Below are 16,259 nucleotides of genomic sequence, written 5' to 3'. Positions count from 1 at the left end.
TTCATAACTATAATAAAGTAATCAATATAATTTAAGAGCACTATTCACAATCAACATCATTTACAGCAATTTTACTATTAATCGGCATTCTGCGGCATCATGACTGTATCTTTTAGATGCCACTGATGTTTCATTGCTTTTGCAAAACCAATGTTTTTGTTACTGATACAACTGGTTGGTAATATTTTCATTTTGACACCTGAAAAGGTAATAAACATAACTTTGTCCAAGATTGATGCAGGTCAGTTGAAAATGTGTAGAAACCGTAAATTTATGGTCCATTTAAATAATATTCACGAGCATGAGTTTTTCATGCTCTTGCAGTTGCATGCAAAATTCAGAGTAACTGTGAAAAGAGGCAAAGAGGACATTTGGCGCTGGTGGAGTTTTGCACTGTCTGAGTGCTCTTGTTTTTTGCTTTGAAGTCTACAAAATATAAAAAAATGTTATTGTTGGAAAAAGTAAATATAACAATAGAATATAATCAGTCACAAAACCAGTGAGGTATTTTTTTTAAAGTGACAATAGCGAGATTACGACTAATTTTTGATAACCACGTGAATGAAAACTATATTGAAATATATTGATATTTCTGCCGACCAATAAAAACTAAACAATATGTTCCTCATATGGGACGAAATCTAATCATACCTCATGTAATCTTATGCATTGATCACATCCAATCTGTCGTGTGTATTTACAAACATTAATACCATCCTTTATCAGGTTAATAAATGGTATATTAATCTTAACATTTTTTTTATGCTGCATACTATATCTGTAACAGATTTGGTCTACTAAAATGTTAATGTCATTTAGTTGACAAAAATTTTTACTCAAATAGTGTATAGTAAAAAGTCTAACAAAATTTGCTTTCAAAAGTAGCAGTTTTCTAGGATTTATAGAAAATGTACTTGCAGTTGTATCTACTGACCATGCTAAAAAGACCTCAAAGAAGTAGGAGTCAGAAAGTTAATATAACCCTTAGTTGCACAACAATGCAATCATAAGCAACTACATAGCATACAATATAATGCAGCAAGTATAAAAGAAAATAATTTCTTCTCTTTGCATCAATCATGAAAAAGCCCTAAAAATGAACTAGAGAGGCATATGAAAAAAGGGTGGGTGGCTCTGACCTGTCTTTCTGCTCTTGGTGGAGGAATAAGAGGGCTGATAAGGCAAAGCATTGGCCACACTACTAAGCCTATGGCAGCATAACACTAAAAAATGATTACAGAGTATAAGGGTCTGTATACTAAAACCTCTTCCCTGTTCTGTTTTCAAACACCTTGGGATCCTCTGGTAGAGAATTCAACAGTCACATATAACTTCTGAGTTTGTTTTTCACTATCGGCTCAAACAGGGTTAGACGGTGTTGTCTAGCAACTGAAGTTTGTCTTTGCAATGAACCTAAAGCTCAGCAACTGCAGAGAAAGAAAGCTGTGGTGTTTAGAGTTGTGAAAAGTTTTTTGTTTAGTTTTGTGAGGATAAGAGAAAGTGATGGATAGAGGACAGGGGGGTGGGGTGGCCGGGCCTACGTTAAACACCCTCGGCTGGTAATATATGCAACTCTATTGTGGTGAATCAATGCACCGTGCTGAAATGGGGGGTGAGGAGGGGCAGGGAGGCTATAGGGGAGCGTGATGAGATGTCTTCAGCTTTAAGGTTTTCCCCTGAGGCTAAGAACTCGACGGTGCTGACCAGGCAAAGATTGAACAAACTTAAGCTCTTTCTTTCTATCATATCATTTGTTGTTCAATTCTTCCTCTCTGAGGAGCCAGCCAGATGCCAGAGCCCAAGGACACACTAACAGGAAGACTAAATAACTTTGTTACATGGGCAGAAATGCAGTGAAACTAGGGGTGAGCCTTCCACTGACAGGTTGTGTTTAAAGCCTGTGCTGGCATGTGCTTTTTAGTGCATTGGTGATACTCTGACAAATTTGCTGGCTAAGAAAAATCTCAAAGAATGAAATAACGTGAGTATATTTGTTGTTTCACTCATTTCTCTGTTCATTTTTTAAGTAAACGCCTCTATTTACTTGTAATTTACATGCACCCATTATATAGTACAAGGCAAGGGCTGCGTCTGTACAGTTTGCAAATTCATTGTTTTGAATGAATTCATTGTGTTTATAAATTTGCTTTGTTGCTTCAGCCTTTCTAAAAAACCAAAAAATAAATAGCACAAGCAGAAAATGTTGCACCCTTACTTTAGCAGGCTGCACTACTCATTTTAAACCAAATTTCTGGAAGGTGGAAAAAAAATAGACAATGGATGTTTGCTTTCTTTGAGTCTTGCCGTCTGTGGAAGCTCACACTGTGAGAACAAACCCAAAAGTATTGTATCTGAATAACGATTACCAAGAACAATAGAAGCCTCTGTCCCCAAGCTGAAGACAAATGGGTGCAGCTACCGCCGGCTAATGCCGGGTGGCATTAAGTAGCGGGTGCTGGCACATGGTTAACCTGCGCAACATGATGAATTTAGTGCAAAACAACAGGGAACAATTGAGATCGTGATTCATGGATAGTTTGTGATGACAGCACAAATTAGTTCAAGCTTTTTTTTTTATATAAAATCAAGGCATGGTGGTCTAGTCTTCCAAACATAATCAAATGTCATCAAACTGGCTCCTAAATTACATTTCTTCTGTTGAACACTTTCTTAATACAGGTTGGATGTGACAACTGCTCTGATTCATCGATCGGTCGGCATGTTGCAAGGCAGAAGAGTTTGGGAATGGCGTGGGAAGCATGTGCGATGGTTTATCCTCGTTTATCTCCTCCTTCTGGCCTTGCCATGCTCAGCCTTCCTTCCTAACTTTTGGTCCAGAGTGTTAACACTGTCCTGGGACTCACGCACACACCAGTACATGACAGAGAAGGCCATCCTTAATGTCACTCTGGAGACTTTAAAGAGCAGTAAAAGTCCCTACGGGAGCTCTACAAAAGAAGAGGTGATCTCATGCATTCTTCTCATTATTATTGTAATGTTGGAGCAGTTTGATTGTGCACAGCGTCAGCATCAGTGTTTTTTTTTTTATCATTTCTTCCTTTTTAGGTGAAACTGGGACGTTGCTTTTGGAGAGCTGTGGGAGAGGTGGTGAAGTCCAACGCAGCCATGGACTTCCTGAGTAGCACCCGTTCTGACCCAGTCTACCACTTTGATTCGGAGCATGTTGACGGCGCTGTAAAGATGCTACGCCAGTTCTGGACTCAGAGTGTTCTTTCTGTACGAGCCAAGGAATACCAGAGTGCTCGACACAGCTTGGGACAGCTATTTCACTCCCTGCAGGTACAACATTGTATCGTACTCACAACTCTGCAAATTACTTTTAATTAAAGCTCATTTATGAAGGGGTTCTTGTTGTTTTTTCTGAGCTTCATTGCCAACTTTAAAAGCGAAAGACCAAGTCCGAAACTTTGGTGTTCTGATTGACTCAGATCTGACATTCAGCAGTCAAGTCAAATCTATCACAAAAACAGCCTTCTACCACCTAAAGAACATCTCCAGAGTGAAAGGTTTAATGGCTCAGAAAGATCAGGAGAAACTGGTCCATGCTTTTATCTCCAGCAGACTGGACTATTGTAATGGTCTTCTGACAGGAATCCCCCAAAAGATCATCAAACAGCTACAGCTGGTTCAGAACGCTGCAGCTCGGGTCTGAACCAGAACAAAGAGGTCAGAACACATTACTCCAGGTTTAAAGTCTTTACACTGGCTCCCAGTCAGCCTCAGAATAGACTTTAAAGTTCTGCTGCTGGTGTATAAATCTGTGAATGGGTTTGGTCCAGAATACATCAGTGAGATGTTAGTCAGGTATGAACCCAGCAGGTCTCTCAGATCTATGGACACAGATCAGATAGTGGAGCCCAGAGCTCACAGTAAACATGGTGATGCTGCTTTTAGTTGTTATGCTGCAAAGAAGTGGAACAAACTGTCAGCAGAGCTGAAGTCAGGATCACATGTGAACATTTTGAAATCGAAGTTAAAAATTCTTTTTTTCTCTAATGCGTATGATGTAGAGGGAGATTTTTAACATACTATTGTTGATGTAAGGTTTTTAATGCTGATTATAATGTTCTTATTGGTTTTTAAACTGTTACATGTTTTCTATTGCAATTTTTAATAATGTAAAGCACATTGATTTGCCTTGTGTGTGAAATGTGCTATATGAACAAACTGGCCTTGCCTTGCCTGACAATACATCTCATATTATGTTAGTTTGTACAGTAAAATGGTTAAAAATAAAAGTTAACCATTGAATGCTCTTAGAGTATAGTATAGTAATTTTCCAACATCCTTTATCTAAGGACTTTTACAGCCACAGTAATTGGGTGGAGATGGGCCAGCACTCTATCTACCTTCACCTGCTGCAGCCAGAGGAGTCTGCCATCCCTGTAGCTAAAGGTATCTGGATGCTTTGATTAGTCTTGACTTTACAGACCAATGTATATGCAAATACATTTCTTTATATTTTTTTCCAAGGTGTAGCCTGTATAGCCTAGACCTACAGCTAAATGAGGTAGTTGCTGCCAATTATCTTATGTTTTCACAGAGGACACTCCTACTTGTATGGAGTGCTTCAGCATCACCTGTAGAAATAATCTATTACCAAAACTAATGAAGGTATATGACGACTCGCAGCTACTCACCACAGGCTACTTCGGCACTTTCCCTTCAAAACCTCAGGGTAGGTCACTCCAAGTGTAGGATTTAAAAACTTCAATAGTAAAAATCTCTATTTTAGTTTCAATGTGTCTGCGCCTTTAACAGGTAAATGCAGTCATGGAGGGATTCTAGACAACAGTCGTCACAAAGGAGCCAAAGGCGGCATTAACAAAGACAGCACCTCGCCTCTCTTCTCCCCTCATCATTACCTCCACTTAAAAGCTGCTGATTTGGCAACTGAGGCCACTCTGGCTGTGCTCACAGACCTGAAAGACACTGTGGGCAGCAAACTCTTCCTCAGGTATGTTGAATTTGGCCATCACTGATACTTCAGTAAAACAACAAAGATATCACTGTGTTCTGTAATTATTTACCTTTTTTTCAAAAGGCTCTTCAGTGTGAGGCAGGTTCCTGCATTAGTATTTGTCATGGACACTACAGGGAGCATGTTTGAGGAGATCACCGCCGCTCGTTTTCGTGCTCATTCGATCATTCAGAGCCGAGCCAGCAGCCCAGGACAGCCAGGGACTTTTCTGCTAGTGCCTTTTCATGATCCAGGTAAGGGATTGATGGAGAAACTATTTGGTCATATTGTAGTTTGGATGGGGAGTTCAAAACAGAACCAGACAAGATTATTTGGCTTGTTCCCAATGGAAAAGAAAATTCAAATACAGAGAAGTACATATTTTACCATAAAAAGGAATTTGATAGTAGACCACTAACCTTTTAAAGGTAGAGTAACACTAATCTGACCAAAGCACAATGTAAACCTCATACATCCATTTTTCTTGTAGAGGTTGGACCAGTGTTTGAAACTGATGACCCAAATGAATTCATGCAGCACCTGGAGAACCTGATGGCACTTGGGGGTGGAGATGAACCAGAGATGTGTTTCTCTGCAGTACAGGTACGAGTGGCACAGCACAGCAGTACAGTATTTGATGATTATTACCTCCCAGCAGTCTGCTGTACCTAACCATCTCTCATACTGTGTGTCTATTCAGCTGGCACTCACTCACAGCCCACCACTGTCAGAGATTTTTGTATTTACTGATGCTTCCCCCAAAGATGGGCATTTGTTTGATGCCGTAAAGGCGCTCGCTCTTGAGAAACAAACCAAGGTAGGCAATACCTGATTACCTGAAGGCAAAACCACGAGCAGGTGCTTTTGGTCTAAGTAGAGAGAGAGAGAGAGAGAGAACTACATATGGATGAAATCTTTTGGATGCAAATATAAAGGTTTTTGAAAAAATCCTTTTCAACAAAGGTTCTTGCCTCTTAATTCATCTAAGAATTTCTCACTGATTTCTTCTCAGGTGACCTTTCTCCTTACTGAAGATCCCACTCACACAGCAGACACTAGAGAGAGGAAGCGAAGGAAAAGAAAAAGAAAAGAAGCTCCCTCCCCTGATCGTTTCTCTCTCTACTCCTCCCTGTCCTCTCTGTCAGGAGGACTGACAATATTTACCACCAACGCAGACATCCACAGGGTCTCCAGCATAGTGGAGGACAACACAGCCAATGAAAAGGTAGACAGGAACATTGGTCCCCAACCCTTCTTTTTGTCTCTTGTACCCCCCTAAGTTTCCACATTACAAGTACCTTAATTATCATTCCTTCACTTGTTGTAATGTGCCTGAGTCCTTTGAACTCTCTCCTGTGTCTGTGAATTTTAGGCTATTTTGTAACACATTGCAACGTGTCTTCACAATATTCTATTTACGGTTTCAAAAAAGCACAATGAACAAGAAAACTCAGAAAGGGAAAACCTAGGCCAAGCACCAAATATCTTTTCTTCCAGATACTGGAAAATATATCCTGATCATGGTACCATAATCATTCACACTTTAAAGGCCTGTAAGAAATTTATTTCCCAATAATTAACTATACTGGTCCAAATGTATGGGTAGCCCCAATCCTTGTTTAATCTGAATGAAAATCAATGGGGTAATTGAGAAGCCAACTGTACATAACTTAGTCAAATTTCATAAAGATCAGTTTATTACAAACTGAGATATGAATTTCTGAAATTTGCCAATGATGAGAGGTAGGGATTTTTAAATTTTTTAAATGATCCAGAATCAGTATTGATCTAGATCCCTTCCAGGATTTAATGTGATCTTTCATGGCTTAAGGTCTATCTTTGGTTAAATGTAGATTTTAGTACTTTTGTCATAATCCTGCTAACAGACCAAAAAAAGATAAATACCGGTGAAAGTATTACCTCTTTGGTGGAGGTAATTATAAACTAAGTTGCCACGTACAGTACCTTGGGGATTACTTCCCATTGGTTTTCAATGAAGGTGTAAATTAATATCTTGGAATACTGTTATATTTTCTAAATCTTTGTTTCCTTTGAAATGTCAATGTAAAACAAGACAGTGTTTCATCCATCCATGCAGCTGAAAGAAAATCCGAGTAAACTTTGAAGTAGATTCATCTCTCCCAGATATTTAACTCATATTAATTCAATTAAGATCATCTTTTTTTTTTTTTTTTTTAACTGAAACATGTGATATTTTAAACCTGTGAAAAGCAAAAATGTTAAATTCTCTTCCTTTATTCCAGGTAACACTTCTTCATGTGGAAAGTGAACGGGAGTTGATGTCTGTTCATTCATTTAGAGTTGACAGATCAGTAAAAAATGTCACTCTACACGTCACTGGCTCTTTGATGGAGTGTGTCCTCACCAGTCCTTCAGGTAAACCTATTCAATAGGTGCTAACTAAACCCCACTCTTTATGTAATACTTTTTGTCATAATACATTTATAATAATAATAATTATTATTATTATTATTAATTATAATTATTCTCTCAGCCCAAACCCAGTCCCTTTTGGACGAGCATGGCCCCCTTGCACAGTTGGAACATTATCAGGGTCTGTATCGTATTAGCCTGCTTCCTCCGATACAGCCTGGTCAGTGGAAGGTCCAGGCCAAAAGTGACAGACACCTTACTTTCAACGCAATAGGTGAAACACAGCGCGAAATCCACAAAACATTGTATAAAAAAAATAAATAAATAACAGTTGTGTTTGATTATTGTTCATTTTAATTATTTTTATTTTGATCTTTAACAATAGGTGACAGCAGTGTGGACTTTCTGTATTACTTTGCTATTGTAAACCAGGAGACACACCCAGGCCTGGCCAGAGTGGAAGGTAGTCCAGTGGCAGGTGTGATACCTACAGACCTACATTCACCTCTACATTAATAAATAATAACATTTATAAATATAACTTACTATCTAGTAAATCAATTGTCCTTGTTATCCTTAGGTGTCCAGGCTTTTTTGGTGCTGGCAGTTACAGGCCTGGCGTCAGATGAAGAGGCCACATTTAGTCACGTGACCCTGCTGGGGGCTGACGGAGAGAACCTCCAACATGTGAAGCTGAATTCCTCCTCCTCTCCATCACTCCACTCCTTGGAGGAGCTTGTTGGATTAGTGGAATCAATTCCCAGGGTTCCATTCTGTATTCGACTTTCAGGCCAAGACAGCAGAGGGAACCGGCTGGAGAGGGTTTCCACAGAGTTAGTGTTTCCCACTCATGTTCAAATAGAGGTAGGCATAATGAAATATAACAATAATCAACAGTATGCAGGGCAGAGATGCCAAATGTCTAGGAGAGTCCCCATCCAGCAAGTTCTGGATCAGCGGTCATCTATCATTCTGAAACTGTGAGCGACTTCAAATAAACAGTCAGAAGAGCTACCAATTTGAAACACAAATACTTAATATTCACGGATTCACTTTAATCAGAGGGTAAGATAATGAAAAAAAAAAAATCAGAATATTCCACCAAGGTGTAACATTGCCGTTTCTTTTTATATTCTCCCTTTAATAAAGTGTTTCTTACCCTTCCTTAGGCAGGGCTGGTGATGGTCACTTGCACTGCATTTATTAAATTGCAATAATAAAACATGCATAGCTGTCGTGAAAAAGATTGCACTAGATGAAGTGTTGACCTTCGACAGCATGTGCAGACAAGAAATCTGAAATTTGTAAATTTCAACAGCACTTAATTTCTCCTTTTTTATGCAATTGTTTCATTTTTATTACATTTCATGAAAAAAAAATCATCACTATTTTCCTCGTCACTAACTAGCAACTTTTAACTAATCATAAAGCATGTAACGTTTGTACAACTTAACAATTATATTATTAAAAAAAAAATGTAAAACAAACATTTTCTATCACAACCCATGCACCAAATTGGAAACACTTTAAAAACAATTGTCACAATGTTTCAGTGAAAATAAACACTTAAAGATGGTAATTTTAACGTTTATCAATCGCAGCAGTATTTAACTTTACTGAGCGCTAACTACATCTGTCATGTGTATTAATCTTTATTGGTTTGAAGCAGGGCACGTACAGTAAATAAAATTTTAGACATTTAAAACATACAGGATAGGAGCCCTTAAAGATGCAGTCTGAAACTCTCAGATCCCTCTCTCCCCCTCCCTCCCCGCTGCTCTCTTGCTCTGCCTCCAAACTTTCCAAAGTCCCTCCCTCAGAGGAGCTAACAAGCTAACGTTAGTCCGACAGCAACTTCACAGTAATATAACATGCACTGTTAAAAGCATATTACTGCAGTGCTTCTCTCTCTCTATGTGCACACATCTCAACAGCAGCAACAGCTCAGTGTCACTTACAGCAGCCCACACGGAGGCTGCTGCGCACACATGAACAATCACATGCGCCTCAGATTTCTAGTGTAACAATTACAAATCAAACATAATGTAAATCAAGCAGCAGCAGTCACCTTTCAAGCAGAGAAGTCACCAATTCCATGTTCTACTCCTCCAGACCATACACTGTAAAAAAAGATGGCGCTCTAGCTCCGGAAAAGGGATGGGGACTGTGAGCAACAGCTGTCAGACAGCCCATCAAACACAATCCTAGCTCTGATTGGTTCTTTTTGCTCGGTGCATTCTGGCAATCTGCCAAAGGATGCAGGAGCAGCAGGGGGTACTCAATGAGTCTGTTTTTTTCACACAAACTACTAGTTTGATGTAAAGCTGTCCTTACATAGTGACAGGTTTAGCAATATGACAAAAAGTCACTTTTACAAGAGTTGCAGACTGCACCTTTAACTGGTTTGTAAAAAGTTGGTAAAATCAATGAGAAGTTGACACCGAAATGGAGATATGTATGTAATGTATTTACATCACCTGGATGCTGAATTTATAAGTTCTCTAAATTATTATTGGTGCAACCAACAACACCTTATATAATATGATACACTTATCAAAATATGATGTCAACTCGCCACCTGTCATTTTAAACATTTTACATTTTTAATATAGCATTTGTATTTTTTGTGGATTTAGGTGTTGTCTGCTCCACCCCTTGTACCGGGTCACAGTGTCATGGTGGACTTCAACATTCTCAATCATGGCCCAGCAAGACTCTTTAGTCTGACCGCCAATGACGACTGTGGATATCTTCACAAGAGAGGGCCAAACAGGTAACAAATAAAAAAAGGACCTTAAATTAAATTACTATCGTAAAACAAAGGCTATAGAGCAGTGGTTCCCAAACAGGGGTAAATGTACCCTTAGGGGTACAGGAGCACATTGCAGGGGATACTCAGAAAGATTTAACAATGAATTAAAAAATAATCTGAAAATATTCCTAGTTATTTTTTTATGCTTTTTTTATTTTTATTTTTTTCACAAATTTGCACAAACTAACAATTCAACTATTGCTTTTCTTGTAATTTATTGAAACAGGATTAATTTAGGCCGTAAAGGCCATTTCATCACTCTTCTGACAATAGGAGACAATAATTAGTTGTTTCAGATATCAGAATTCCTTTATTATCCCACTAGTTACAGCCACTCAAGAAAATATCACAATTTAAAAAAAATAAATGTGAAACAAAGACGAAAGAAAGAATAAACGTTAAACAAGTGTATAATTAAGTAAAAGACTGTTTAAAATAAGGATTAAATACACACACATTACAGTAGTAAAAAGTAAAGTAAAATAGATAATAATAATAATAATAATAATAATAATAATAATAATAATAATATTATTATTAATAATAATAATAATAATAATAATAATAATAATATACACATGATACAGATATTTACAGCAATAATAATACAAATATGATACAGACATTTACAACAGTCAAGCTTTGAAGTCACAGTGATGCATTATACAGTTTGATCGCCACAGGCAGGAATGATTTCCTGTGGCGTTCTGTGGAGCACCGTGGTTGGATCAGCCTGGTGCTGAAGGTGCTTCTGTGACTGACCAGCACATCATGGACTGGGTGGGACTCATTGACCAAGATGGGCTTCACCTTGGACAGGCTCCTCCTCTCTGTCACCACTGTCAGAGTCCATTTTAATCCCCACCGTCACTGGCCTTGCGGATGAGTCTGTTGGTGTGTGCGACCCTCAGTCTGCTCCCCCAGCAAACAACAGCGTAGAGGATCGCACTCGCCACCACAGACTCATGAAACATCCTCAGAATTTTCCTGCAGATGTTGAAGGACCTCAGCCATCTCAGAAAATAGAGGCGGCTTTGTCCCTTCCTGTAGAGGGAGTCAGTGTTCCTCCCCCAGTCCAGTTTATTGTCAATCATCGTTCCCATGTATTTGTATTCCTCCACACTGACCCCCTGGATGGAGACAGGGCTGACTGGACTCTTGGTTCTCCTCAGGTCCATAATCAGCTCCTTGGTCTTTGTCACATTGAGCTGTAGATGGTTCCATGTGACAAAGCTGTCCACAGCAGCCCTGTACTCCACCTCGTCCCCCTCCCTGATACATCCAACCACTGCAGAGTCGTCCGAGAACCAATGTTCAGGACACAGTTATGGGTTTAGAAGAACCCGTTGTTCCACAAATGAAAAAGCACATTAAATGATGGAGAGGGTACTTATGATATAAGAGGGGATACACATGATTTGACCAAAATGCAAAGGGGTAAAATATTGGGAACCACTGATATAGAGCATAACACAAAGCAATACATGTTTTATGTTTTCATGAGAATCTTCTCGTTTCATCAGTTTTCCTGTGGGAGCCCATGGGTCTTTTCAAGGCCAGGTGGACATACACACTCCTGCTACTGCTTCAGCTGGAGCCACTGTTACCCTGACACTGACTGTCCACGCGCTTGATTCTCCAGACTCCAATTATGCAGTTACCTACTTGACTGTGGTGCCGCCGGTGAGCAATGCAGACGCTTGAAGTGTATCTGAAACTAATGCAGTTATTAAAAATTATTTAGTTTGCAAATAATCAATATTACAAAATCTGAACACCCAAGTAAGATACAATTCATGCATGGTTTTTGTTCAAACGTTATCAGTTTTCTCTTACTGGTATATTTTATACAGAGTTCACCTATAAAATTGTTTATGATTTGAAGAAAAAATACCACCACAATTGAAATAGATTACCCATGTCAATTATAATTGTAATCATGTAATTGATAATTAATTACTAATATTAATAATTATAGTTTTAATTGTAATTGAAAAAATATGTTGCTGCTGTAATCATACAGTAATTGAATTCAGATAATTGACTTCGTAATTGTAATTGTCATGGAAATTCTTTCAAAACTGTTATTTACAATTTCATTTACCGCAAACCTGTGGAACCGTATTACAGTTCTATGGCTTACACATATATAGTTAACAATTATTAACTATTTAATATCAACTTTTAACACTACTTTAACATTAATGAAAAATAATCAAAAATTGGGGGGTGGGGTATACTGACAGAAAAAAGACTCCGACGCTGACACCATAAATATCAAAACCAATATTTTGATGGATAACGAAGCCTAACAAGGTAACCGAGAGACGAGAAACAAATATGGATGATAGATAATATTTTTTAGTGTATTTTACAGCTAATTTAAGACATGGGTCAAAACTGACCCGTTATCATAACAGATGCTACCAGAAAGCTAACACAAGAGGGATGGGTTATTTATTTCAGGCTCAGTAATTGTGATTAACTTTAAATGAACTTTAGTAAATGAGTTTGTAATTATGGATGGATGGATGGATTTTAATTGTAATTGGAAAAATGCTTGTCACTGTAATCATAAATTAGTTGTAATTGAAAATGGATGTTTGAAGACGTAATTGAAAAATGTAATTGACCCCAACCCTGTCCTAGTTCCCCCAAGATCTTTATAGAATCAGACTAAAATTATACTTGTTGAACACTTTGGTGGCTAAATAACATTATTGTTAATAATATTTTGCCCTGCGATGGACTGGCGCCCTGTCCAGGGTGTACCCCCGCCAAGCGCCCAATGAGAGACGGAGATTGGCACCGGCAGACCCCCGCGACCCTGAATAACAGGAATAAGTGGGTCTGAAAATGGATGGATGGATTATTATTATTATTGTTGTTTCACCACATTTGTTGTTTCTAAAATTCCCTGACTGCACACCCTTTGTATATTACAGGGTTCTCAAGGTCATGAAATTCCTGGAAAAGTTATGGAATTTGAAAAAACTATTTTCCAGTCTTGAAAAGTCATGGAATAATTTAGCTGATTTAGAAAACTTTTGGAAATATAACCTATTTCATTTTAATGTTTAAAATCCAACCTTCGCTATTACTATGGGACGTGAAGCAAGTCCCTTAACCCTAACACCTTGTGTTGTACATGGCTTTGGATAAGTGTCTGCTAATCAAAATTGTAATCTTATAAGCCTTTACAGCAGCTTCACTTTGTGATGTGGCTTATTTTTTTTAAAATAGTCTGTTGTGAAACCAAACTTCTTTTCATCTATTCTATTTTCTGGCATCTTTGAATCATATCCAGGTCATTGTGTGAGGAGATCCTCTGTCTCCCCAGCTATACAATCACAATTTAAAAGAAAATGAAGACTCAGACAGCTCAGAAGTCTTGGAGTGAAATATAAACAACTGCAGGAAAGAAGGAGAACGCCATCACTAGATGTGGGGATATTTTCGGAATCGTAATGTTACGTTATGGAAGGCACGCGGATGTATGCAATCGTCTGCTCACTGGTGGGCCAGCCCTAGTAAACATTTGGTATTGCTTCCCCGGCCACATAAAATTGCACTGCGGGCCAAATTTAGCCCGCGGGCCAGAGTTTGACAGTCAAAACTAAGTCATGGTAATGTGGTAAAATATTTTCGGAAAGTTTTGAAAACCCATTGTAAGAAAAGTGTGGGAACCCTGGTGTTATTTCTTGGTTTTTCTGGTCCTCTGTTCTGCTCTAGGATCCAGACACGTCACCTCCATCCTGCTCAGCTGCTCGAGTCCAGTCAAACTGTTCTTTCATCTGTGACGAGTCCAGCTGGAGTGTGTCTCTCATTTTGGCAGATGTCGGTCGCTCAGGCCTCGCCGCTATGAAACTACACAAGGGTGACGGTGTGGTGACATTATTTCAAAACCCTCCACCCTCAGAGAACATCCAAGGAGAGGCCTGGCCAGGCACATCAGCTCATGGAGGACGACATAATCAACACCATGATCACAAAGCCAAGCTTAGAAAGGGAGATTCCCCTTTGAATATCTCTGAATGGGTGATGGGCTCGGCCCAGCCACTGTGGGCGAGGTACACATCCAGCTGCTGTTATGGAGATGCAGAGATTCTGGTGTGGGACACAGCTGGAAACATGAAACGCTGCCACTTATTCTCTGGTAAACCCAGACAGCTCCGAAACAGGATAACAGAAAGCAGCGGGGCCAGTCGGACATCAACCTCAGGCATTTATATGTTATTCATCATAGTGCTGCACTTTTTTGCTTTATGATGCTAAAATTAAATTGAGGTCAAAATCAGGTGTTGATCACCTAATTTGTACAAAGACTTGACCAAAGGAGGTAAATAATCTTTATTAGGGGTGTCCTAATTTGACATTGATATCGGATATTGGTTCAATATGAGTCTGAAAACAAATATCGGATATCGGAATCAAATTTACAATTTTTTTTTTACATTTATTTTATTCAATTGTAGAATACTGTATATATTTTGTTGTAGGTTAAAATCTATGTAACCAATTGGTTAATAATAAATGAGTGAGTTTTTCTCATACCTATTGTTGCTGACAATTGTTCTTTGTTTGAGTGACATCACTTGTTCAAGCCTTTTTTCCCACACTACAAAATAAGTTTTTTTTTTTTTTAATTGAAGAAAAAAAAGTAATAAAAGTATGTATGATTCATGCTGATATCGGATCAATATCAGTATCGGCCGATACGCAAGGCTGCAATATTAGTATCATATCAGAAATGAAAAAGTTGTATCAGGACATCCCTATTCTTTAATGTTTCAGAGATCAGAATTTGAAATACAACTGGTGCTCTTATTTTAATGAAAGTCAGAGATTATGTCAATTTCCTGCTGAATTCAATTGAAAGTGTGCAAAATAAAATAATGATCTGTTTTCTTTCTGGCTTAATATGTTTTTTTTTTTTTTCTTTATTCCTAACTATTAGCATTTTGTCTTATTTGGATTTTATGTCTGATATTAATGATTTAATGAGAACTTTAAGAACCAGACCTTGCACCAAGAAGGAATATGTGAGTTTAGCCTCTCCAATAAGTTTTCATTGAGAATGATGATGGTTATCAAATGATGTGCCGGGAAACTAAAGAAAAAAATCAAGCAAAAACAATTGTTTACCTTCATTATAAAAAATTAAAAAAATGAAGCTCACGTGAATGTTGACCAGATTTGGAGAAAAGATATTGTTTAATAAAGAAAGATGAAAAAACAGGAAACAAATCTCTTCAAAGTCAACGGTTTGAATCCCTTAACCTAAACGGCTCGTGCTGTATGTTGCTTTGAATAAAAGTGTCTGCTAAATGCAATTATAATTAAGACATGTAAACTTTTTACAACATGTTAATTTCATCACAGAGAGACTGGAGTTAAGCTGTTTTATTAAGATTTAAAATGACTTAAGATCATCTTGTTTATTTCAGATTTTGAGCTGATAATGACACTCACTCCTAGAACAAATGAACTACACTATATATGTTGTATCATCCAATTTGGCCCGCAGGAGAAAAAAAATGATAGAGAAAGCAAGAATCATTGTGTAAATAAAACTCAACAATATTTGCAGGGGCTCAGTTTTCCCAGTGCTTATGCAGTCATTTTTTAACGTTAAACAGTTGAAAAAACTCAAAATTCTTAGAAAATCCTTCATTTTTCCTCAAATTACGACATAATATTTCCCTTAATTTATTACAAATTTATCACAAAATGTAAGAAATTTAAAGTGAAGATTTTGTTGGGATGTTGATGGGAACAAGTGATACCTGTCACTTGTTGCTTGGATAGTGTCGGTTTCTTACATATTTTGTATTTTATGTATATGTATAAGGGCAAACTACGACACAATGTATTTTTTTTCGAATAAAATCTGTGACCCACTTGAGATTAAACTGCTCCGTATTTGGCCCCTGAACTAAAATTAGTTTGACACCCGTGTGCTGAAGGGTTAAAGAAAAGGAAACTGTTAGAAATGGTGACAGAGCATCCAGCAGTTCATGTAAATAGCATTTTTAGATGCAGTAAATGATAATAAATGGTGCATTACAGCTA

General features: G+C 38.0%; 1 protein-coding gene across 1 annotated transcript; it reads left to right on the top strand.

Annotated features, from left to right (window-relative positions):
- Positions 1-1,867: 1,867 nt before the first annotated feature.
- Positions 1,868-14,522, top strand: vwa7 (von Willebrand factor A domain containing 7). The gene is made up of 17 exons (XM_028465207.1): positions 1,868-1,981; positions 2,680-2,962; positions 3,067-3,300; positions 4,320-4,416; positions 4,565-4,699; positions 4,783-4,978; positions 5,066-5,235; positions 5,472-5,584; positions 5,682-5,798; positions 5,994-6,206; positions 7,246-7,378; positions 7,497-7,649; positions 7,761-7,853; positions 7,956-8,239; positions 10,012-10,148; positions 11,711-11,870; positions 13,920-14,522. The coding sequence occupies exons 2-17, from the start codon at positions 2,720-2,722 to the stop codon at positions 14,454-14,456; spliced, it is 3,015 nt and encodes a 1,004-aa protein (XP_028321008.1). The 5' UTR covers positions 1,868-1,981; positions 2,680-2,719; the 3' UTR covers positions 14,457-14,522.
- The last annotated feature ends 1,737 nt before the right edge of the window (positions 14,523-16,259 follow it).

Source organism: Gouania willdenowi, chromosome 13 (assembly GCF_900634775.1).
Source record: "Gouania willdenowi chromosome 13, fGouWil2.1, whole genome shotgun sequence".
In the NCBI taxonomy this organism is placed as follows: Eukaryota; Metazoa; Chordata; class Actinopteri; order Blenniiformes; family Gobiesocidae; genus Gouania; species Gouania willdenowi.
This window is presented reverse-complemented; position numbering and strand designations above follow the sequence as displayed.

Excerpts from the sequence above, each read along its gene's own strand:
- vwa7 (XM_028465207.1), top strand. The coding sequence starts at position 2,720 with ATGTTGCAAGGCAGAAGAGTTTGGGAATGGCGTGGGAAGCATGTGCGA. Across the intron at positions 7,650-7,760 it reads CCTTACTTTCAACGCAATAG|GTGACAGCAGTGTGGACTTT; the intron begins GTGAAACACAGC and ends CTTTAACAATAG. Across the intron at positions 8,240-10,011 it reads CCACTCATGTTCAAATAGAG|GTGTTGTCTGCTCCACCCCT; the intron begins GTAGGCATAATG and ends TTGTGGATTTAG.